At 42.8% G+C, this 26,184-nt stretch overlaps 1 protein-coding gene across 1 annotated transcript in view; it reads right to left on the reverse strand.

Moving 5' to 3' along the window:
* Positions 1 to 1,250: 1,250 nt before the first annotated feature.
* The window catches only part of znf598 (zinc finger protein 598), a 30,170-nt gene continuing 5,236 nt past the window's right edge, over positions 1,251 to 26,184 (reverse strand). Inside the window, exons 3-12 of the mRNA XM_056287790.1 lie at positions 25,412 to 25,541; positions 24,699 to 24,910; positions 23,550 to 23,767; positions 23,252 to 23,351; positions 16,273 to 16,493; positions 15,716 to 15,800; positions 14,576 to 15,519; positions 8,250 to 8,415; positions 7,578 to 7,722; positions 1,251 to 2,567 (exon numbers count right to left, since the gene is read on the reverse strand). Coding sequence (XP_056143765.1) covers positions 2,190 to 2,567; positions 7,578 to 7,722; positions 8,250 to 8,415; positions 14,576 to 15,519; positions 15,716 to 15,800; positions 16,273 to 16,493; positions 23,252 to 23,351; positions 23,550 to 23,767; positions 24,699 to 24,910; positions 25,412 to 25,541 — 2,599 coding nt within the window. The 3' untranslated portion in view covers positions 1,251 to 2,189. The remainder of the gene's footprint in view (positions 2,568 to 7,577; positions 7,723 to 8,249; positions 8,416 to 14,575; positions 15,520 to 15,715; positions 15,801 to 16,272; positions 16,494 to 23,251; positions 23,352 to 23,549; positions 23,768 to 24,698; positions 24,911 to 25,411; positions 25,542 to 26,184) is intronic.

The raw sequence follows: 26,184 nt of genomic DNA on the forward strand, positions 1-26,184 counted from the left end.
TGAGATATTAATGCATTGCATATGTTAATATAACTATTAAGAAACAATTGACACCAAAATTAACATTTGAACAATACTATTTTTCGAACAATTTAAAATCGCCGCTGTCCAACACCTGTAAATACTGCAACACCTCAGTGGTAGTCATGGTGCGTCTGAAACGGCGGCTGTACCCAGACATGTTGGAAATCATCAAAAATCAAGTTTAGACTGTTACTCTGCACTGGAGAATGTTAGTGTGTTTCTAGGACAGAGCAATGAAGTCACGAAGGAAATGACGCGACTAAGACGCGTCATAAATAGTAACATGACACGCACCATGACGCGCAAATTACGTGCAGTCATTTTTAAAAAAAAATAAATTTAGTTTTTTTAAATGTAGTTTTTCCCCTTTATCCCACCCGATTAACTCAATGGCATATGGCCGGAACTCTTGTCGAATAACTCCCCTGGCTCACGTTTCCACAGGAAGGATAGTCATAACACCAGCTTCCTTCAAACGCGTGTCGGCTGCTCTCGCTATCTTACACGCTGAAGCCTCGCATGGATTGCATTACCTTCAGGCCGCGAAGGAGACGTAGGGAGAATGCTTTCGGTTGCTTGGCTGCAGGCGCCCGGATGGGCCAGAGGTGTCGCTGGAGAACGACGAGTCCCCGAACCCTACACCGATCTACACCCACTATCCCTCGGGTAAGGGTGGCCCAATGAATGCCTTACCCCGTGGACGCTCTGGCCGTGACCGGTTACGGCGAGTCTGGGATACGAACCTCCCAGCCACATGACGAGCGGACTGCAAGAACGGCGGTTTGTTCCGCTCGGCCATCAGAGTGGCACGTGCAGTCATTTTGAATGGTCATGGTCGTTTTAGGTAGATCTTATGATAACTTTTTTTGTGCAATTGATCTAAAACTCATTTTAATGCAAATATAGACAATTTCAGGAGCATTCAGGGAGCGGCAGGTCTGTAACCCCCCCACAAAGATATCAAACTTTGAAAATCGAAAACGGTCAAAATGACCTCCTTGCTTGTTGAAAGGGGGATGGAAAAACAGAGTGACAGGTGATCTAGGTGAGTAAAATGTAGGCCTATTTTAGTCTCATTTTACCGATAAGCAAATAGTATCTCTCATCTCATTTACTTCCAGGTATGCATGAATGGTTAAATCTCTACCGGCCCCTGAGTGCACAAAAAAAGAAGGGTGGATCAGTGATCAACAAAACATATAGAAGCATAACTGAGGAAATATTTGCAGAACAGGCAAGAAAACCTTTTAATTTGTTTTGGGTAGTACTCCTACAAGTTGTAACTTGATAAGTGTACAAATTAAGGAACACCCTTCCCTGGAACAATCAAACTACCAACTAATGAACCATTACAACAAACCATTTCTGATGCAATTGGAGAGTGCTGAGAAAGAGTGCAGCACGCGTTAAATTACATCCAACACAAGTGCAAAACCTATGAGCTATTGAAAAGTCTGTTCATCAACCCGTCTTTTTCTGTTTCTTCACTCGCCATCCTAATACTTCCTACAGGTATTATCACTCATACAACTCAACTAAAAACCTCAAAAACACAGGAAGCTCAATAGGTCAACAGCTCAACTGGGACCTTTGTTGTTCTCCCCCCAATAATAAATCTGTTTTTAACAAAAAAAGGCAGAGGAAAATGGTTATTTCGAGGAAAATGTGTGCAGTGCAGAAGAGAAGCATAAAGGATGAGTAAAAATATATTTAAATCAATATACAGACTTGTTTCTTTTTTGTATTAAGGAGCATTGTGTTGGACTCTTCAAGTAAAGCGTTAGCTTGTCTCTGGTCTCTTAACAAATGTCAAATGCTAGAGCTCCTGTTTTGGGTTGCTAAGTGAGAGCCACCTGGAAAAGGCCAAAGTATTTCCCATTTGAAATGGAAGCCAAGTTGAGACAGCAGTGTGGCAATCCAGTGATGTCTCAACTGATAAACCTTTAACTTAATATATCAACCCAATCCCCAACAGGGCTGGTGGAAAAAAACAAAATAGCCATATATATGGCCTTACTTTATTTTAGGTCCCAAAGTCCTTGTTGATACGGTCGCCCTGGAAACAGGCTCCTCCTCCCCACACCAGCAGGCGCTGAGCTTTTTTTTGGGGGGGGGGACGCCCACAAGTACCAATGATAATCAAGGAAAGGAGGGAGCAGGAGGGGCTAGCTGATTATGCGGCTAATCGACTGCAAGGAGGGAAACTCCTCACTCTCGTCGATGTGTGAGGTCTTGTGGGAGTTGAAGTCTTTAGGGGAAAGCACCTGTCTGCAGGTGGGGCACACCAGGCAGTCTAGATCAGCCATGGCATTGGCGTTGGCGGGCATCTGCCAGACATTCTTCTTGTTCTTGTTTTTCTTGCCATTTCCTGCTCCATTAACAGGCTGTTTCTCAAGGGCCTTGGAGTCCCCATGGGCGATCAGGAGCTCCTGCTGTTTGCCGGTGTCCGGCAGGAGAACCAGCAGCTCATTGAAGATGCGGTTGAAGTTCTCGCCTAGCAGGTCCTTACAGCTGCGGTGGTACTGGGCTGCTGACATCAGACCCTATGAAGGAACAGAGGAGAGGATTAGAGTTGGGTGTAAATAAGAGTAAAGCTGGTATTTTCATTGGTTATATGAAACAAGGTAGAAGAAAGAAGAAAGCCACTTTATTTTATCATTGTACAGTTGTTTTGGTTACAATGAAATTTGTTCTCTGCATTTAGCCCATCCTATTGTATAGGAGCAGTGGGAAGCTACAGCGCCTGGGGACCAACTCCAGTTCTTCTTTCCATTGCCTTGGTCAGGGTTACAGACAGGCGTATTAACGCTAACATGCATGTCTTTTTGATGGGGAGAGGAAACCAGAGCACCCGGAAGAAACCCACACAGACACAGGGAAATATGCAAACTCCCCATAGAAAGGACCTGGGACGGCCTGGGGTTCGAACCCAGGACCTTCTTGCTGTGAGGCAACAGTGCTAACCACTGGGCCACTGTGCCGCTGACAAGCCAGTGATCAGAATCAGAATCATCTTTATTGGCCAAGTATGTTTGCACATCCAAGGAATATGATTCCGGTTGAGTGGCTCTCAAATGTGCCTACACAGAATAACAACACAGCAATCTTCAGGAATATATACAAAGAATGACTATACAGGTGAAACCGTTTCTGTTAACTGTAAACAGGATACAAATAGTGCAAAAAAGAGTACTGATATAAATATTAAGGTGTAAAAAAAGTTATATATATATATATATACATATAGTAGGTGGATTTTTTTATGTACAGTACACAGCCTGTTTAGATATACAGGAGTGAGTGAAATATATTGCAAATTCATATTTTAGACTAAAATATGATTTGTAGGTACAGTGGGTATTATAGTGTTCCCAGGGATACTGAACAGTGTCACAGTGAGTTAACTGTTCACAAGTGTGACGGCAAGGGGGGAGGAACTGTTCCTGTGTCTGATGTTTTTGGTGTACTGTGTGCTGTAGCGCCTACCAGAGGGGAGAAGTTGAAACAGGTTGTGTCCAGGTTGTGAGGGGTCTGCAGTGATTTTCCCTGCCCGTTTCCTGACTCTGGAGGTGTACAGGTCCTGGATGGGGGCCAGGTCGGCACAAATAATCTTTTCTGCAGACCTGACTGTCCGTTGTAGTCTGTTCCTGTCCTCTTTGGTGGCCAATCCAAACCAGACAATGATGGAATTCCGGATAACAGACTCGATGACTGCAGTGTAAAACTGGATCAGCAGCTCCTGAGGCAGGTTGTATTTCCTGAGCTGGCGCAGGAAGTATATCTCTGTTGGGCCTTTTGATAACTGTGCTGATGTTTCCATTTGAGGTCCTGGGAGATTGTAGAGCCCAGAAACTGTAAAGAATCAACAGCCGACACAGAGCTGTTAGAGTATGGTGAGGGGGGGCAGTGTTGGGGGGCTCCTCCTGAAGTCCACTGTCATCTCCACAGTTTTGTGTGTGTTCAGCTCCAGGTTGTTGTGACCGCAGGGCCAGCTGTTGGACCTCCCGTCTGTATGCAGGCTCATCTCAGTCTCGGGTGAGGCCGATAACTGTAGTGTCATCTGCAAATTTCAGGAGTTGAAGAGACAGGTCTCCTGAGGTGCAGTCATTGGTGTAGAGGGAGAAGAGCAGTGGGGAGAGCACATATCCCTGGGTGGGGACCAGTACTGCCTGTCTGGTTGTTGGATGTGATGTTCCCTAGTTTCACCTGCTGCTTACTGTCTGTCAAGAAGTTTGTGATTCACTTGACCAGGTGGAGGCAGGCACAGTGGGTGAGTTTGATGAGTAGGACTTCTGGGATGATGGTGTTGAACGCTGAGCTAAGTGCACAAACAGGATCCTTTCATATGTCCCTGGAGAGTCAAAGTGTTGCATGATATAGTGCAGTCCCATGTTGACTGCATCATCCACTGACCTGTTTGCCCAGTGGACAAACTGCAGGAAGTCCAGCAGGTGGCCTGTCCTTCAGGTTGGTCAACACCAATCTCTCGAAGGACTTCATGACCACAGACATCAGGGCAATGGGCCTGTAGTCATTCAGTCCAGTGATGGAAGATTTCTTGGGGACCAGGATGATAGTGGAGCATTTGAAGCAGGAAGGGACTTCAGACAGCACCAGTGATCTGTTGAAGATCCATGTGAAGATGGGGGCCAGCTGGTCAGCACAGGCTTTCAGACAGGAGGGTGACCTGCCATTCAGGCCTGGTGCCTTCCTGATCTTCTGTCTCTGCAAGAGCTGACAAACATCCTCTTCACAGACCGTCAGTGCCAGTGGGGGAGTCAATGGGAGAGGAGGAATGATGGCAGGGGGTAGAGTTGGTTGTGTAATGTCTGAGTTGGAGCAGGTAAGGGGTATGAAAGTCAGCTGAGCAAAACTGCCATAAAATACATTCAAGTCCTCAGCTAGTTGAAGATTCTCTACAGTTTTGGGGGAGGGTTTCCTGTAGTTAGTCATGCCCTGCAGGTATCTTACCCAGACAAAGGATCGTTAGCTGCAAACCAGTTTTTCAGCTTTTCAGTGTAGCCCCTTGTGGCTACTCTGATCTCCTTAGTCGGTGTGTTCCTGGTCTGATTGCACAGGATCCTGTCCCCACTCCTGTAGGCATCCTGCTTGGCCTGACGAAGCTGCCTGACTTATGCTGTAAACCAGGGCTTATTGTCATTGAAGGTGCAGAAAGATTTGGTGGGCACACACGTCCTCACAAAAGCCTATATAAGATGTGAGAGTGTCACTAAGTTCATCCAGGTATGTAGCTGTAGCCTCAAAAACACTCCAATCAGTATAGTCAAAGCAGACCTGAAGCTCCAGTTTTGACTCGTTTGTCCACCTCCTCACAGTTTTTGCAGATTTTAGTTTCTGCCTGTAGGTTGTGAGAAGATGAACCAGACAGTAGGGATGGGTACAGAAACAAGGTATTAAACGGGCACTGGTGCTAAATTATTAAAGACTGTAGTATTGATAAGCGCTGACATTAACGATTCTGCTATCGGTATTGGAGAAATTAAGAAAATAAATGTCCTATTTGTTTGGGCTACATAAATGTTATCTTGCACCTGTTATCTCACTAACTCCCTTTATAATTTACAATAAGATTAAGACATTTGTCTATGATGCATTTTGGGTATTCCCAATACAGAAGAGAAATCTCTCTCTCGGAGCCTGTCCTATGTGCGAGCCGAAGGGCGAAGCCAACTCGCTCTCTGTCGGTCTCAGACGCGCACGCACGCAGACAGACAGACTGCTCTTCGTGAAAATGGTGGAGAGAGGACTAAGCGGTCCAAAGTCTGGTTATACTTCACTAGAGTTGATGCTGACAATGCTCAATGCCACAAGTGCAACAAGTCTTTTGCATGTCAGGGCAGAAACACAAGCAATCTTTAGAAACATCTAACAAAAGTGCATCAAATACAGGCGGAGAAATGCAGTTTTGGACTTCCTAGCACGTACTTCATCTCTTGTTGCCCGATCCACCTCTAGTATGTTATGTGTGCTAACAGCCTAGAGCCTACACGGAGTTAACTAAATTATACAAACATGGGTTAGTGATTAAAAGTAACCTTCTATCCAGATATGAGAAAATAAAGCAATGTTTATTCTGTACTTACTTTGTCTTGTTTTTTCTCTTACAAAAGAGAAAACGAAGTAACCAAAAAAGAAGCGATAAGAGTACCGTTAAGTACTGGATCGATAAGCAGTATCGCTTAGAGTAGTAGTACCGTTAAAATCTTAATGACACCCATCCCTACTAGACAGCAATCAGTCCTAAAGTTGCACAGGGGACAGAGTGAGAGGCATCCTTTAATATTGTGTAGCAATGATCCAGTGTGTTTTTGTCCCTAGTGGGCCACTTAACATGCAGTCTGTATTTTGGCAGTTCGTGGCTGAGGTTTGTGCTGTTAAAATCCCCAAGGATAATGAAAAAGGAGTCTGGATATTTGTGCTCCATGTTTATTATCTGGTCAGCCAGGTGTGGTAATGCCTCCCTAACACAGGCCTGAGGTGGGATATAGGCACCAACCAGAATAAAGGAGGAAAACTGCCACAGTGAATAAAATGGTTTAGTCAATGAAAATGGTCTCTAAGTGAGGGCTGCATGATTTCTTCAACACTGTGACATCAGTACACCAACCTTCGTTTATATAGAAGCAGATTCCACCTCCCTATTTCCCCCCCGTAAGCTCCGTTTCACAGTCTGCTTGGTAGAGTTGAAATGCGGCAGATGGAGTGTACTTTCTGGTATGTGCTCACGAAGCCAGGTTTCAGTGGGGCACAGGACAGCAGATCTTGAAGTCTGTGTTTGTTCTGTTGAGGTGCAGCAGTTCGTCCATCTTGTCGGCCAGAGAGCGGACATTCGCCAGGTGGATTGACGGAAGCACAGTTCGATATCCCTGCTGTCGCAGTTTAACGAGCGCGCCAGCTCACTACCCCTGTTGTCACCTCCGGCAAAGCCTATAAAGAGCTGCTGCTCCTCCAACTAAAAGCTCCATAAAACTTTCCGGTTCAATGAATATCGGTGAAAAAGTCTGACCAGTGGATAGTCGGAGGTTTAAAAGTTCTCCCCTGCTGAATGGGATCAGAGTGAGAGCTGGAAACCAAACAAATAAACAAACAGAAAAGTACCAGAGAGTGCAGAACCAAGGCTGCCATCTGCGGCGCCATCTCTATGATGTGTTCAGGGGTTGCCAAAATTTGTTTCTACAAGGTGGACAAGCTCCACATAGGAAATTTGACATGCATCTCTTTCCATCATCTTCAAGGAGACTGTACAAAATAAAACAATCCATTCCTGTAAAGGACTTAAGACTACACAAAACAATTTTGTATCATTTTTCAAAATCATGATAGCCGTCCAAACAATTAATAGTTGTAGAATACTAGAATAATCATGTAATTTGAAATACAATAAGGCTGAGCATATGATAAGGATGATCAAATTTCAAAATGATGAGGGTATTGTTAAGATGTTTGATCCAAAGGTAAAAAAAAAGAAAAGAAAAGGATAGATAAATTGATGGAGATAGATGCTCTCTATAAATAATTCTCGGCAGTCCTACCTGTCTGAACTGTCCAGAGTAGTTTTTGAACTGGTTAAACTGTGACTCGTCATTGTGGAGGTAGTTCCTAATAGACTGAATCAGGTCCATGTTCCTCTGCTGGAAGTTCTCTGGCACCAAGTAGCCTGGGGGGGCCTGGGGGGGCCTGATTGAGAAAACACAAAAGCACAACACACACACATACAAACACATACACACACGCACACACACACTCACGCATGCACACACAGCTTGACTACAAAAAATAACCCATAAAAAGGTAGGTAGTGCCCCAATATACTTTATAGGTGGTAGAATTAGCAATTAGGGAAGAAATTACTCTTAATATAATATATGTAATATTCTGTCAGGTTTAGTTAAAATTGGTAATATGCTGTGGTAAGATCATACAAAATATGAAAATGGAGGATGACAGGTCAAATGGTTAAGCTTGACCAAAACATTCTGACAATACATCACATCCATTTGGTAGGCCACCGGTCTGAAGGTTTGACCAGTGTAATTTTGTTAGAAAGACAAATCAACAAGATGAATGGTGAATACACAAATGAATAAACAAACAAGCTAAAAATAAAAAAGATTCACCTTTTGAGATCTTGAATTTATTCATGATCAGCATATGAGGAGTTTACATGAGAATTACATAATAATAAATACAGTGTATATGGTCACCTGTCGAATGCTGGGGGATCAGGCTCTACAACATTGCTGTTGAGAGGGATACCAGTGAACCCTGGAGGGGGCTTACTGAGCATGCTCCCCAGGCCTGGCGGTGGGGGGGGCACGGTGGAACATGGGTCAGGGGTCGAGGTCTTCAGAGGAAAAGAGGTCTTGAAGCCTGAGGAAGGGACACATGACAGATACTCTTGCAATTCAACATGGATGATTACAAAAATCCAATGTTTGGCTATAACACTAATTTTTGCCTAAATTCTAGGACTGTCAAACACTCAGGAGCTCTGGATCCTCAAACACTGGATTGGGATTTCGATGCTAAATTCAGATTTGAGTAGTTCACTTCTTCCCACTTTGAAAAATAACAAAACATTTTTTTAATTGGTTGTTTATCACTGGATGTTTGTTAATGTATGTATTCCCCCCCTCTCCCTTTTTTTTAATTTTTACCCCCTTTTCTCCCAATTGTACTTGGCCAATTACCCCACTCTTCCGAGCTGTCCCGGTCGCTGCTCCACCCCCTCTGCTGATCTGGGGAGGGCTGCAGACTACTGCATGCCTCCTCCGATATATGTGGAGTTGCCAGCCGCTTCTTTTGACCTGACAGTGAGGAGTTTTCACCTTGGGGACGTAGTGTATGGGAGGATCACGCTATTCCCCCCAGTTCCCCCTCCTCCCTGAACAGGCGCCCCGACCGACCAGAGGAGGCGCTAGCGCAGCGACCAGGACACATATCCACATCCAGCTTCCCAGTTTCAGACATGGCCAATTGTCTGTAGGGATGTCTGAACAAGCCGGAGGCAACACGGGGATTCGAACCAGCGATCCCCATGTTGGTAGGTAACGGAATAGACCGCTATGTCACCTGAACGACATGTATGTATTTTATTGATTTAAGTTTTGAATAGCCTGGCAGTTTAACAAATGTAGAGCCTATAAAAAAAGATTGCACTCCCAGTACCGTTCAGCCTTTCACTTGACTCCACACGTCACCAAAGTCTGAGGTGAAGATACAGTGAAACGTCAAGGAAGTTAGTCTTGTGGAAATACCCTAATGTTACTGGTGATAATCCAAAAAGGCTAAATGTTAATTAAATTACTGCAAAAACAAATGCCAATGAAGCTTTGAAGTGGGGGGAAAATGGCATTCAAGCCTGCCCCACTAATTTTATTCTTGACAGCCTCTGTGATTTAGCAATCTAAAATCTTTTGATAGGCATGCATTGAGGGGGCCAATGTCTTTCTTGACTGCACTTGATGCCCCGACCAACAGTGCCAATTCGCACATCTCTTTACAGGACTTCAACCCAAAAGCCAGGTGCTCATTTACCCCAACTTCAAAACAAGACATCTTAACTTGGCATGAAATGATGTAGTCATGTCACTACAGTTCAAAAGCTCTGGACTTAGTTGCTCTGATGCTAGCCATGATAAATGGTCTGGTGATGTTAGGCCAATGTACTTTATTTCAAACCACAGGTGCAAACTAAATTTCCTTCAGGGGACAATAAATAGAGCTCAAATGAACAAGGAGTAAATGGTATCAAACCGTTATCAAAATTAAACAAGAATAAGATACATGGATGGTAGGGAGTCTACATCATGCATGAGGAAATTTCAGCAGCACAGATGCTTGCTGACATAGGGGCTTGAGCCTTGGTCATCTTACTGAAGGCCAGGCGCTCTAGACATTCGGCCACACTGCTGCCCAGTATTGGGTATCAGTCCAATACCGTCCTCATGTACTCATAAAACTACTCCGATACAACTGCACCTGGTACCCATCTAGACAATTCCAGCGGAAATTGTGAAAAATGAGCGGTGCCTTTTTTTTTGCCATTTGTACAGAACAGGAGGAGATGGAGCCAGATAGACAACATGGAAAGACAGCTGAGAAGCAGACGAATATGTCTATGTGTCATTTGTCCAAACGGGACAAGAAATGACAAAGTTACAAGTGTGTGTAACTTGGATGAGTGCAGACAGCCCAGGCAGCACAGATGTGGTGCATCATGTGGGCGGGGCAAAGCGATTTTTTTCCCCTGCTCTTTTTCTCCCCAATTATACTTGGCCAATTACTCCACTCTTCCAAGCCGTCCCGGTCGCTGCTCCATCCCCCCTCTACCGATCCGGGGAGGGCTGCAGAATACCACATGCCTCTTCTGATACATGTGGAGTCACCAGCTGCTTCTTTTCACCTGACAGTGAGGAGTTTCACCAGGGGGGCGTAGCGCATGGGAGGATCACACTATTTTAGCAAGCATCTGCAGTGACCTCACTTGATATAGTAGTTTCCACCAAATCCTCTTTTTATTTAGAGTTATTGGTTTCTTTTTCCCTATGTTAATGCTTGCTTAGTGAATCTGTAATCAATCTACATATGTGTGTTATGAATATAACTCCCATTTATTGTTTCATCATTTTAATCATTGCTTAACATTACTGGGGACTAACTAACCTGATTCTCAACACCTCCAAGACAAAGGAGCTGATTATAGACTATCATCCCCTTTTCATTGGCGGGGACTGTGTGGAGTGCGTCTCGGACTAACGGTTGCTTGGCATACAAATAGAGGAGGGCCTGACCTGGAGCGTTAACACCACAGCGCTGGTTAAGAAGGCACAGCAGAGACTCTACTTCCTGTGGATCCTCAGGAAGAACCACCTTACCACCTCACTGCTTGTGTCCTTCTACCGCTGCTCCATAGAGAGCATACTGACCTACTGCATCTGTGTCTGGTTTGCAAGTTGCACAGCAGCAGAGAGGAAAGTGCTCCAGAGGGTCATCACCACTGCCCAGAAGACTATCGGATGCCCACTCCCCTCCCTGGAAGACCTATACAGTTCCTGCTGCCTCAAAAAAGTCCATGGCATCCTCAAGGACCCATCCAACCCAGGACACCATCTGTTTGAACTGCTGCCCTTGGACAGACGTTACAGGACAATAAGAGCTCGGACAAACAGACTAAAGAACAGCTTCTACCCCCGAGCCATAACCACACTAAATGCTGCCAAGTCTTGATTCCTGACTTTTTGTACAATATGTTGGTGTCCAGTAGAATGTAGAAATGAATGTGTGTGTTTTATGTTTTTAATTCTTGTTATACTGATCTTTGCACTGATAGGAACTGCACTTTCAAATTTCCTTGTACTTGTACAATGACAAATAAAGTTCTATTCTATTCTCTTCTATTCTGTTTTTAGATGGATTTTGAGCATTCACACAGGTTTTTCCCAAATGTCAGCACTGGGTTTTTTTGCAACGTGTCTGCTCAGATTAGTGTAGATACATAACTTCTCGAGTCTTTTACTCATTTCTAGTCAAGAGTGGGGTGAGACATGTTTGGCTCGAGAGGACATGGGATGATTGTGACTTCTGTCTGCTGAGTTTATATGGAGTGTGTTGATGTGAATCTGATGCATTTCAGTTGGCTTACAACTGACAGACAGGCCTCACAGTCATTCTGTGTGAGGTAAGATGATCCCCAGGATATATAACCATTGTTATGTTTTCATTTGATGTTTATCTAGACGATTTGTTATTGATTAGAAGTAATCGATAAGGGGGGATTGTGCGAGCAATTCATATTTGAAGTTTGCTTACTTTCACCATGCATAACCTATAACAGGTTTAACTTGATTTTAGATTTTTTAGATAGATGCTTAAAGTTCATGTGTAACAGAACAAAGGTAGTCTTATAAAGTGTTTTCTCCATGTGAATAAATAAAGGTCTATTGTTAAATGTTGGTTGATAGCAGAGGAATGTATTGGAGACTCACTGAGTGTAGAAATTCTGTACACACTAATTGGAGAATTGGCCTTGATGGGATGAGAGCTGGAAGACATGAGATAAGGAGGGGAAGAACAGACAACTGCCCTAAAAGAGAGACTGTACTGATCAGCATGCATTCACGCATCTAGTGCTTGAATGCATCTGTTCATGAACGTATATTAAAGTGTGACAATACTGTAAGAGATTTTTGTCTCGCTCCTTATTTAATGTCAGAGTGGCACAGTAATAATTATAATAGTAATTGCCACGATAATAACCAACTGCATTATCACTTCACAAAACTCAATATGCATGCAGTGAAGCAGATAACACCGCTGGGACGTGACCACACCCAACACGGACGCAGTTGGTGTAGCAGGTTAAAAAAAAGACAAACAAAAAAAAACCCTCTCCACCCCACCCATTTGATGCACCACGTCAGAGCCGGGCACCAATGTATGATGACATATCATTTCAGTTGCTCTGCTACAGTTGCATATTGTATTGAAATCCACTGAATGTGTTACAGGCTACATTTAAGTGAAATGTGTGCCAGTGACATGTCTGTTCAGGAAAACACAAAGTTGAATGTTAAAATGTCAGCAACAGCATCATGTTGTATATTTAATTTGTTAATCAGAAAGCGAGGAACATCTGATGAAAATAAAACGTGTTTTTAAAGTCATTGTTAGAACTGTAATGGTATCATTAAGTACTTGTATCAGTACTCGGTATTATCGGCAAGTACCCAAATGTAAGTACTTGTACTTGGTCTGAAAAAAAAAAGTGGTATTGGTGCATCCTACTGCCAAGGGCCCTGCAACAAGTTATCAAAATAGTAGACAAATTGTCGTGTGAAACAGTAAACATGATAAAACATTTTGCTAAGGGCGTCCGGGTAGCGTAGCGGTCTATTCCGTTGCCTACCAACATGGGGATTGCGGTTCGAATCCCCATGTTGCCTCCGGGCATCCCTACAGTCACAATTGGCCGTGTCTGCGGGTGGGAAGCTGGATGTGGGTATGTGTCCTGGTCCCTGCACTAGCGCCTCCTCTGGTTGGTCGGTCGGGGCGCCTGTTCAGGGGGGAGGGCGAATGGGGGGGGGGCGAATGGGAGGGGGGATAGCGTGATCCTCCCACGTGCTACGTCCCCCTGGCAAAACTCCACACTGTCAGGTGAAAAGAAGCGGATGGCGACTCCACATGTACCAGAGGAAGCATGTGGTAGTCTGCAGCCCTCCACGGATCGGCAGAGGGGGTGGAACAGTGACCAGGAAGGCTCGAAAGAGTGGGGTAATTGGCCGGGTACAATTGGGGAGAAAAAGGGGGGGGGTTAAAAAAATTTTTTTTTGCTAATGTGCATCTGCTATGAAAACGAGCTATGTGACAAAGTTCTGCCTCTGCCTTTATTCTGAGACCCTGTTACAAGTGGGTAACTGACGCAAAGAATATAAAGAGAGTGAATGGCTTCGCGAGTCATCAGCTCCCCCAAAAAACTCGAAGCTCAAAGTGAAAAAACGTGTTCTGACAACACCAACTGAATCGTTAACTAGAAAAGTGATTATGCCAAATTATCACCTTTGTCATAATGCCAGAACATGCCTATCTTGCACACCCCTCGAACAAGAATGAACATAAATTAAGTCTCGTTACAATTAACTACTCTGCACAAGAATGTGTGCTAATAAAACCTTCAAGACATCAAGCTACAAGATTTAAGGACAAACCTGATTACCAAATACAGTATGAAATAAGGGGGTCTAATGTTAGGAGTGTCACACATTGTACAGAATGTAATCGTGACTGTAAAGTCCTCTGGGACTGAACTACGATTTAAGGATACAAATACATTTGACTTTGCTTCCATTTACGTCATCAAGATGGCACCGGGCTGGCAGCCACATTACAGCACTCTCTAGTACTTTTTTGTTTTTGTCTTTATGCATGCTCAATAATCCAGGTAAGAAAACCAAAGAAGAAAGTTGAATCAGTTCATCTGGACATGTTTATTGAGAGAAACATTTCATCACTCATCCAAGTGATCTCTTCAGTCTCAACTGACTGCAGGTATCCTCCCGCTTACAAAACAATACAGTGGCATAATGACCAAAAACGATTGGTTTCATATGCAAAATGACATGAGCATTAACTAGAGTTTCAATGGCCATGTGTACTATTCACACAGGATTTGGGAACGGTTGCAATCATAGCATTGTAAAATGTTGATAGATGTACTCTTAGTTAAACGTTTCTCTCTCTCAATAAACGTCCAGATGAACGGATTCAACTTTGTGATTTTCTTACCTGGATTATTGAGCATGCATTAAGACATTTATTCATTTATTTATGTTTTTTCTTTTTTGTTTTGTTTTCCTTTTTCATCTTTTTTTTCCTTTTTTTTTCTTTTCGTGTGAGTGATGTCTGCAAGTGCTAGAAGCTGCTGTGTACTGGAGTCAAATTCCTCATGTGCATAGGCACACTTGGCCAATAAAGTTGATTGCGTTTCTGATTCTGATTTCCTTGCAGCCATTTTCTCTGTGTGGTACTATACCTGGAGGTGGTTTCTTCGTGATGAGGGCTGGGAACTCTTCCTCCTCTTCTGGAGGTGGGTCTGGGTTGGGATGTGGAATTAACGGGGCAGTGGTCTTCTTGGTCACAGGGGGAGACTGTTTCTCTGTGTACCCGTTAGCTAAACCGCTCATCACTAGTCCTGACACTGCTGGGGCTGTCGTCCCCGTGACCGGAGAGGGTTTGCTCCAGGACTTTTCTGGCACATTCTCCTTCTGTGCTGCTGTTTCAATGGAAATAGAAGTCGTCGTTGTCGCTGTCCCTGATGATGACGTCATGGATAAAAAAGGAGTGACCTTTTGTTGCTGCTGCTGTTTCTTCTTCTTGATGGCTTTGGAAGTCAGAGGATTAGTGTTTGGGTTCAGCGTCGGATTTGGGAGGTTGGGGGTCGGGGTTGAAGCTTTGCTGTTGTTTCCTTTAACAGTAAGGAGAGAAGAGATGTCCAGCATGGTGGGCACTGCACGGAACTCCTGCTGTGTCATGCCACTGCTCTCATCGTCAGAGGATGCCAGGGAGCGGGCAGTCATGGGCTTCACATTCTCCCCTCTTTTTTTTCTCAGTGAGGACAACAAGGAGGTGGAGGCAATTGGCTGAGGACCAGAGGTGGATGATAATGAGGGGGGATGGTGGTGGAAGTTGTTGGATGGAGGAGGAGGCTTGGATGAGGGAGGGGGCTGGGTAGCAGGCTTAGCTCCAGGAGCATGATTGGACCAGGCAGACTTGGTGCTTCCTGGAGGTCTGAGGGGCCGTATCTTGGACACAAGGGCAGGAAAATCTTCTTCCTGGAAAGACGAAGTCTTCCTGGGTTGGGCGGAGTAAGTTGGGGCCATGGGGCTTGTAACCGGTGCGGTGGCTGACAGGCTGGGGAAGTCATCCTCTTTTAGAGGTCCACGGGCATCGGGAGCCAGGGTAGGAGCTGGCTTCAAACTGGAGGCAATACATGCAATGCACAAAATGGAAAATACACATAAGATTGATTAAAGAAATATGTCAGCTTTAACATGAGTAAAGGCATATTTTGAGTATAGGCAAAGCAGGAGTGAGTATGCGTGTGTGTGTGTGTGTGTGTGTGTGTGTGTGTGTGTGCGCGCGCGCGTGCACTCGCGCGTGCGTAGTGCTGTACCTTGCCATGGGTAGGGCGGCAGTGGCTCCCAAGACTGGAAAGTCATTGTCTTCATCCATTGGATTACTGCTTTTCATGGTTCTTACTGCCAAATGGTAAGCAACAAGCACATTATTCAGCATGGTTAAGACTTAAGCTGCAAAATATCCTTTTAAAAATGCTCATAAATACAAACTTGCAGCAACGCCCATGTCATTTGAAGCATCTTGATCATTTTATTGCACTGGCAATAAATGAAAATGCTAGAAGAGGGATGGCAATATTGACCATCTGCCAACTGATCTTCCATAAAAAGAGTACAAACAAATAAAGTGACAAAACTTGATCTAAACTGAAGAGCACTTATAATGTACATGTTCAGTGTAGCATGGACAACAGAGATTGGCCTCAATTTCAATAAGAATGCAAAATGGGAATTAAATTTTCATTGCCAATGGCAGGCCATCAAAATTACATTTTTGGCAATTAGCTAAAAAGTATTTTTTCCATTTCTATGACTACAAAATAGGAAGCCTCATGCTAGGGTCATTACTCCTGTATGGTGTTGTTGATTTTACCTGGAGGTTCTGCTGTCGGCTTTGCTGTCAGCTTTGCTGTTGGCTTTGCTGTTGATTTGATGGGTCCGGTCTTGTGTCTAAAATTATCTGGTTCCGTTCGATCCACTCTCTCGGTCCTCTCCTCATTGCGGTGCTTGGGTGTGGTCCTATCCCTCTCTTCCTGTCTGCGGACCGCCAAAGATGCCCTCATTGCAGCTGCAACGTCCCTATCCTCCTCCTCACTGTGTGTATACACACACCCACACACCCACAAACACAAATTTGACAGTTCAAATTAATAAAGCCCTTTAAATATGGGTAGAGAATACAAAGAAGGCTCAACAGTGACATTTTTTAGGAACACTTTATAGTCCAACTGAAAGGGTTAAAAACAAAGGAAAGAAGTGTGGGAATGAGAAATGTGATTGCGAAATCCCATGCTTTTTTTTGGTCAATGATCAAAACCAGTGGTTCTCAGTCAGGTCCTCGGACACCGCAGGTACTGCTGGTTTTCTTTTCTGCTTGGTAGTTTAATGCATTCACCTATTGTGTCAGGTATTCCAGCCTCCAAACAGGAAGGCTTTAAACCTATAAAAACAGGTAAAAATAGTAATAATAATAATAACTTTATTTTGCACTTTTCTAAAACAATGTTACAAAGTGCTTTACAAAGAAATAAAAACCAGACAAGGTGAATGTAGTTACAGAAAAGAAAAAAAGCAGTGCTGCTGGTATCTGTGGACCTGATTGAGAACAACCGATCTAGTTCAACGTAGCATGCATTTTATTGTACAACCCTGCAAGGGCTGCCATCTTAGTCCATAAATTCATTCACATTCAAGACCCACTTAATCTAAATCAGGACCAAAGAGAGCTGGACTCAATCCTAGCAGGCACTGGGTGCAAGGCAGGGAAACACACTAGTTAGATCTCTAGTTCATTGTAGGGTCCATGTATTTACACAGCATTCACACCCCAAGTCTCCTATTCCACCCAACAGTCTTTGGACTGCAAACTAAAACCCACATGTTAACTGGAAGACAGTGCAAAAATGCCAACCTCAAAAAGAAGAGCTTGAACTCAGGACAACAGGACTGAGGCGACAGTCTTAACCATGCTACCAAAGACAACCTTTACAATTCAACATCGTAAACACACTGAGTAACAAGGTAATTTTCATGTGTAATGGTCCAATTAGGTTATCATGCTAGGATAACACGATGAAACACTCAAGTGAACGTCAATCTTCTATAAGATTTCCAGGCAAGTTCCTTATAAAAATCACCGACTTCTCCAATCTCTTGACAGATCATCCTCCTTGGAAATTTAACTAACTATTGCTATCTGATGAGAAATTCTACGACTATCTATCAAAATCTATAGAAACATTCTTAAATACAAAAATAGATGAATCCATCTCCCCCTCATTACTGTGGGAAAACTTGAAAGCATTCCTAAGGGGCCAAATAATTTCCTGTTCCTCATATAAGTAAACAACACAAAAAAACAACTTCAAGAATTAACAGAATCAATATTAAACATAGATCGCCAACGTTCCATGAATCCTACGCCAAAACTCCTTAAAAAAAAGATTAGATCTACAATCACAACTCAATTTACTATCTACAAATAAGGCAGAGCGCTCATTACTCCATTCTCGTGGTTTTTATCATGAGTATGGAGAAAAGGGGAGTGGGCTTCTTGCTCATCAGTTAAAACGACAATCTGCATCTCGACTTATACCTCAGGGGAAGGACCCTGGTAATAACCTGGTGACAGATTCTAAAGAGATTAACAAAATTTTTACATCATTTTACTCCACTATATACACTTCTGAAGCACCAGTAGACAATTCCAAAATGATACATTTTTTAAACAATTTAAATATTTCAACAATTAGTGAGGCTCTTGCCTCATATTTTGAGAGGCCAGTAGGTCTGGCAGAAATTGTTACAGCTATAAGATCAATGCAGAGTGGGAAGATGCTGGGTCCAGATGGTTATTCTACCAATTTCTATAAGAAGTTTGCTAACAAGCTCTCTCCTCTTTTGCTTAATATGTTCTAAGACTCAACTGAAAAAGGTCAGTTACCTCCGACACTCTGTCAAGCATCCATCCCTTCTACTTAAGAAAGACAAAGACCCCACTAACTGTGGATCCTTTCCCCCTATCTCACTTCTTAATGTAGATGTTTAAGATCATTGTAAAAGTGTTTGCTCTCCGCTTAGAATCAATTCTTCCAGATGTTATCTCCGAAGACCGAACGGGCTTCATAAAAAAAAAAGGAAAAAAAAGCATTCATTCTCAAATATTCGTAAACTTATAAATATTATCTACTCTCCCAGCAACAAATATTCTACAGAAGGGGTCATATCTCTAGACGCAGAGAAGGCCTTTTACCAAATTGAATGGGGCTATATATTCACAGTACTTGACAAATTTGGTTTTGGTAATAATCTTATCGCATGGATCCGTCTTCTCTATTCCTCGCCACAAGCTTTGGTCTGCACTAACTCTATAAGGTCTCCGTTCTTTCATCTCTCTACGGGAACTCATCTGGGGTGCCCCCTATCCCCGCTGTTTTTCGCTACAGCCATCAAACCGCATTCCATAGCACTACAGACTTCACAATTATTGCAAGGTGTGAGAAGAGGAGGGGTTGAGCACCGTGTGGCTTTGTATGCAGGTGATTTATTAGTTTACTTAATTGACCCTGAATCTTGTACATTAACAACTGTCTCACTCCTTGAGGATTTTGGGTCATTTTCTGGGTACAAATTAAACTTTAATAAGAGTGAATGCTTCCCCATCAATGAAAAAGCCCTACAAATTTGAAGAGCTTCAATCCCATTTCACTTATCCTATTCAGGTTTTAAATATCTTGGTATAAAAATTATTCGCTCCCTCTCCTCTCTTTACACAGCAAATTTCACCTCACTGCTAAATCAAATGAAACTTGATGTCAATAGATGTATTGGCCTGCCACTATCATTAACTGGTAGAATCCAATCAGTAAAAATGAACATTCTCTCGAAGTTTTTATACGTTTTCCAGTGTCTCCCTATATTCCTCCCTAAAACATTTTTTGCACAATAAATCAAACAAACAGCCATTTTATTTGGGGAGACAATCACTCCAGAATTACCCATACTCTTTTTCAACAAAACAAAGAAATGGGTGGCTTAGCTCTTCCCAGTTTTATCCATTACTACTGGGCAGCGAATATACAAAAAATATAATTTTGGCTCCATGCATCGGAATGTAGTTGGTGCTCATTAAAGGCTCAATCATGCCGCTTGTCTTTACTTCCAGCATTAGTCTTTTCATCATTCCCTATAAAAGCATCTCGCTACACCTTGAACCTTATAGTACTTTCTACTTTAAAGATATCAATCCAATTCCGACGTCACTACAAATTCAAAACATCATCTGTATTAAGACCTATCACCAACAATCATCCATTCCCTCCCTCAACCCTTGACTCTACTTTTTCTAAGTGGAAAGATGTAGGTCTACAATGTTTTAAAGATTTATTTCACAACGACACATTTCCCTGCTTTGATGATCTACATAAAAAATACAATTTACCTTGCTCCAATATGTTCAGGTTTTTCAAGTGCGTAACTTTATACATAAACAATTTCCCTCATTTCCTTCTCTTCCACCCCAACTCACTTGGGAAAATATGTTAAACCCTACCCTCCCTGCTCAAAAGGGGCTAATATCATTCTTGTATGAGAGCCTCTTAAGCTTAGAAAACCATTCAACTCAGAAAATCAAAGTACACTGGCAGAAGGAACTAGATATTGAGCTAACAGATGACTATTGGGAGGTAGCATTAAAACGGGTTAACGCCTCCTCATCATGTGCCAGCCTAACACTCATTCAATTTAAGGTTTTACATAGAATCCATTTGAGCAAATACAAGCTAGCTGAGATATATCCAGGCTTAGATCCACGGTGTGACTGTTGCGCTCACTCACAGCTGAGATATATCCAGGCTTAGATCCACGGTGTGACTGTTGCTCTCACTCACCCGCAGATCTGACCCATATGTTTTGGTCAAAATTACTTCAAAATTATTGGTCTTTAGTTTTCAACACCCTTTCAGATGTCTTAGGAGTCCCCATTGAACCAAATCCACAAATCGCCATCTTTGGAGTACAAACAAATAATTTGTTCTTATCCTTTAACACTAAACAAAGTGATATTATTGCATTCATGTCTTTTCTGGCATGCCAAAGGATTCGTTTAGCCTGGAAATCTCCCTCACCACCATCACATTCTGGGTGGTTAAAAGACAGTCATATTTAACCTTAGAAAAAATTAAATATACTTTTGAGGGGATCAAAAGAACGTTTCTACTGCAAATGGCAGCCTTTCCTTTCCTATTTTGCGAACCTGTCTGTATTACCCTCGGAGTATAGATCAGATGGTGATGAGAGCTGTCCTAAATCTATCAAAACTATGCTGAATTTGTCATTATTCATCTGTACCCTTGCAGCTTTGGCTGGCTTGCTTAATTTTTACATTTATTTTACAAATGTACATTGTTTAATAATACTCTTGCCTATGACAATCAATGCAAACACGTGAACCTATTTCAAACAGATGACACTGAGATACGGTATAGTCATTTTATTTTCCGATACCCCTAAGGCATGGGGGGGGGGGTTCATCTGGTGTTTTGTCTGTTCTGTTTGTTTTGCATTTCTTTAAAAATATAAAATGTGGAGATATGTGTTAATATTGGATACTGCATTTGTACCTACATCTCCAATAAAAATATTTTTGAAAAAAATAAAAAATAAAAATCACTGACACGGAACATTCTGCTTTAAGGTTAACATGACATTTAAATGATAATTGAAGTATCGCTACTGTTCTCTGTGTGGCATTCCTTCAAGATGGCGCCGCGGATGGTAGCCTTGATTCTGCACTCTTGTACTTCTTCTGTTTTGTTTATTTGTTTAGTTTTATTTGTTTAATTTAAAGAAGGTCCTAGGTTCGAGCCCCGGAGTAGTGCAACCTTGAGGGTCGTCCCGGGTCTTCCTCTGTGTGGAGCTTGCATGTTCTCCCCGTGTCTGCGTGGGTTTCCTCCAGGTGCTCCGGAATCGGCCATACTAAACTGTCCTTAGGTGTGAATGTGTGTGTGTGTGTGTGTGTTGGCCCTGTAATGGCCTGGCGGCCTGTACAGGGTGTCTCCCCGCCTGCCGCCCAATGACCGCTAGGATAGGCTCCAGCATCCCCGAGACCCTGACAGCAGTATAAGAGGTTTGGATAATGGATGAATGGGTGTTTAGTTTCCAGCACCCCACTCACTGATCACATATATCAGGGAAGAACATTTAAGCCCTCAGCTGTCCACTGGACAAAGTGAACAGACTTTTTTTTACCGACTTTAACTGAACCTTTTAATGAAAGTCTTGCCAAACTTTTGGCTGGGGAAGCTCTGTGCGGGCTCTGGCAGAGATGCCGAAGGGGTAAGTGAGCGGGTACGCTCGTTAAACTGCGACAGCAGGGATTCTGAACTGCACTCCCATCAATCCACCTGGCAAATGTCCGCTCTCAACAACAAGTTGGACAAACTCCTACTCCTAAACGGAAAAACCTCTTGACTTTTCCAGATCTGCTGCCCTGTGCCTCACTGAAACCAGGCTTAGTGAGCATATACTCAACAGTACACGTCATCTGCTGCAGTTCCAACTCCACTGAGCGGACCGCGAAATGGAGCTAACAGGAAAAAAACCAGGGGGGAGATCATTCTACATAAATGGTTAGTGTACAGATGTCACAGTTTTGAAGAAATCATGTAGCCCTCACTTAGAGACCTTTTTCATTGACTGTAAATCATTTTATTCACCGTGGGAATTTTCATCATTTATTCTGGTCGGTGTCTATACCCTACCCCAGGCCTGTGTTAAAGAGGCGTTAAAACACCTGGTTGATCAAATTACAAACATGGATTGCAAATATCCAGACTCCCTTCTCATTATCCTTGGGGATTTTAATAGAGCAAACCTCAGCCACTAACTGCCAAAATACAGACAGCACGCTAAATGTCCCACCAGGGACAAAAACACTCTGGATCATTGCTACACAATATTCAAGGATGCCTATCGCTCTGTCCCCCCATGCAGCTCTGGGGCTCTCTGATAACTGTCTGATTCATCTTATCCCAACCAACAGGCAGAAACTAAAATCTGCAAAGCCTGTGGTTAAAACTGTGAGGAAATGGACCATGGGTCAAAACTGGAGTTCAAGGCCTGCCTTGACTGCACTGACTAGAGTGTTTATGAGACTGCATCTATGGACCTAGATGAACTTACTGACACTGTGACATCTTACATCAGCTATTGTGAAGACATGTGCCCACCAAAACTTTCTGTACATTCAACAACAATAAGCCCTGGTTTACAGCAAAACTCAGGCAACTTTGTCATGCCAAAGAGGAACCCTACAGGAGTGGAGATAGGATCCAGTACAACAAAGCCAGAAATACACTCACAATGGAGATCAGTGGCAAAACTCAAACTAAAAATGCCCAATGGGTTTAAAACACAGTCAGTCACTAGGTGGAGACATTGTGTGCCAGAGGAGGGTATACCTGTGTTATACAGCAACCCTTATCCTATAATCCAGAGGTGCCCAAAAATTCTTTTCTATGAATGGCCAAAAATTATGATCTGAGTGAGGGGCTAAATACAATTAAAATTTTCCAGGACAACATAGATTTTCTTCCAGGACATTTGATTATTTTAGTCAATTTTCCATGACTGGAAATCTAGTCTCTTGAATTTCCAGGTTTTCCAGGACGAGTAGGAACCCTGTGGCTGAATTTGAACTTAATACAAGTACAACAAAAACAACTACTACTATTATTAATTATACCACAACCACTGTTACAACTACAAGTTCAACAATATCATTCTCAACATCTACAGTATTTCTATTAGTACTCACCACTACCTCCTGCACAACACTGCTGAATGACACTCACCGATTGTATCGCCAGCTCTTTTGCTGTCCACCTTGAGCTCTCTGACCTCTTCCTCCTCGACCCTGGCGCATCTCCTCATAGTCTTCTCCCACCACCAGTCCTAATGACAGACACACACATACACACACACGTCTTACTTTTGCAGCGACACAAACATTCACAACTACAGTATGCAGAGCAGTGCATACATCACACAACCTACAACCACAAGTATTCTGATAATAATCCCCCCAATTTCATGATGTTGATAATAGGATAGCATTTATCCTGTAGAAGATCTTAAAAAGATATGATGCACCTTCATTTCTCCTCTGCGGTCTTGGTGCATAGGTAAACTGCAGGTCAATGTGGCGGTTCTGTCGGGCCTCAGCCCGGTTCTTGCTGTGCACCGCAGCCTTGTGGGCCTTGTAGTCTATCTCTGTGCGGAAGGCATGGGTGAACTGTTCTGTGGCACAGCGGCCCTCTTCACACAGATAGTGACTGTCTCTGAAGTGCTTTCTTAGGTACTCGTAATCACTGTCAATTAGTTGGTGAATAAAAAAAAAGTCTATAAGTTTATTGTTAGGATGACAAAACATAGTAGTAAACCAATATAAAACAAACAGCTTAACTGAAACATGAAAGAGGAATAAAGTACTGTTGTGTGAAAGTGAAATAGAAAAACAAAAGTAGTGCTGGGTAGGATCAGAGAGAGAGTGAGTCTCAGTAAGTGAATAACTGAGTAATAAGAATGGTAGTTTTCAACTGCTATGCAAGTACGTGAACAACTTATAGTTCTGTGTGAATACATATTTTTCTATTTCAGCATTTGTTACACTTTAACTGCCTCTCTGGAACAAATATTATTCTTCAACTAATTAAGGACAACTGCTATCTGAGCTGAGCAATAGATGCCTGGGTTTAGAGAAAGAAAAACTATAGTCATTGCCTGCAGGAATGGCCTGAGACATTTATGTGACAGCCTCTGTGCAACTCAAAGGGAAGAGCATGTAAATAACACTGCTAGAGTTCAGACTTTCAGTCTGTCTAGGACCAAACCTACTCATTTATTTGTTTTGGAATCAGACTAACATATACTACATGTTAGTGGTAAAATACTATGTATGTCCTGTTTTTTGCAAGGGAGAGATGTTCTCAAGTCAGCAATTAATATGTTGATCTGTGGCTAGCACTAACATGTGTCTTACTGAACAAATGATTTAAAAAGCCCAGGGAAATCAGTGTCAAATGTTGATCAGAGAACATCCGTCATATGCAGAAAACAGCAGAGCTGTTGCAGCGTAAAATAAAACAGACTAAATCTGATAAGTAAACTACAACAGCCGAGTGCCTCCTTGTACCCTTTCCCAGCTGAATTACATCCCCCACTTCTCTAACTCGCCCCTCTAATTAGTCAGTTAAGTGCTTTTAACGTTTAAATGTGAGAGCATCAATCATCAGTACAAACCAGTAGTATTCCTGTGCACCGTCTGCATCACAGAAGTGGCAAAAGTAGTGGTCCCTACGCAAATGTTTGAGCAGCTCATCATTGTCAAGGTAGCGGTCATCACAGAACTTGCAGAGGGGGTGCCCGCGGTGACTGGTGTCATCGGGGTCACCCTGTGTGCGATGCCGAGCCAGATCCTTACGGTTGTACCATTTCCGCTCATGGGGAAAGATCTGTTGAGGGTGAAGGTCAGGCTCAGGAAAACAGAATGCATCCTTTTGATTGTTGAATCATTTTGATACACCAGAGCACATTTGACACAATCTGATTACAATTTTAGTGTAGTAATCAACATTGACCAAGGAAGCCGAGAGATATCTTGTCAGCACTAACAAAAAAAAATGTCTTCATCAAAATAATCATCTTCATTAAATATTATCATGCCTTCGAGGTGGTGCACTGTGTAATTCTCAAAATGAGAAGATAAAAGCAGTTCATCTCCAATTTGTGTGACAAGCACTAAGTGAAGCTGCCATAGCTCTCTATGGTATTATTGTGCCCTTTATTTAAAACCAGCGAGATTAGTTTTCAAAATAAAACTCCAGTTTTTCTACTGGTCTAAGTGGTGAGCTGGGGACAGTTGTGCTGTCAACAATGGATAGTGCCTTTAATTTTGTGTAATAATTGGTTTACCAATAAGCCACTGGCTGAATGTGTTATGGTTAATGAATTACCTTGAGGTGTTTGGTGCACAGCTTACAGCAGAATAACTCGTGCTGTTTCCTCATGTGCTGCTCCAGTTCCTCAAATTTGGAGAAGACCTTGGGGTCTGGACAGTGAGGACACTCTGGTAACAACAGCCTCCTGTACAAGAGCACACACACACACAAGGCGGGAGTTAAAATTCAAATGACAATGTGATTCTTAATGCATTATTGATCTCATGAGTGAAGTTCTGTTTACAATTGCTTCCTTATACAGGATGGAGGATTGCCCACAGAGCAGTGCCACTGGAGCAGTGAAGCCTCAACAGGGCAGTTTCTTGCCAACAGAGGCTTGACTCTGGATCCTCCCACTGAAGGACAATCTCTCCATCTAGTGTGCGCTCTAATTTGAGTTTATTTACAACAACCATATATACAATTATGCAGTTGCTCAAATGAAGGGGAGAAATTGATTAATTTAAGCGTTACATCACAGAGTACTACTGCACAAGAATACAGGTCAGATTAAAACCTTTATAAATATAACAATCGTAATTATTTTACTGTCAAACTATTAATAATTGCTCGCTGCAACATGACGCTGACAGGAATTTTGTACAAAAGGGAAAGAAATATGCAGAGCAAGCATCCAGAAACACAACCATGGAAGGTATTTTCACTGGGATCCAAATAATGTCAGGCAGATAAATTGCAGGTTTACAAAATAAAGAACTGCTTCTGATAGTGGCTCGTCTGAGATAAGAGCCAGGTGCCTTCTGTTATTAAGGTGAAGAAACAGCTAG

This window comes from Lampris incognitus, chromosome 10 (genome assembly GCF_029633865.1).
Source record: "Lampris incognitus isolate fLamInc1 chromosome 10, fLamInc1.hap2, whole genome shotgun sequence".
NCBI classification, from domain to species: Eukaryota; Metazoa; Chordata; class Actinopteri; order Lampriformes; family Lampridae; genus Lampris; species Lampris incognitus.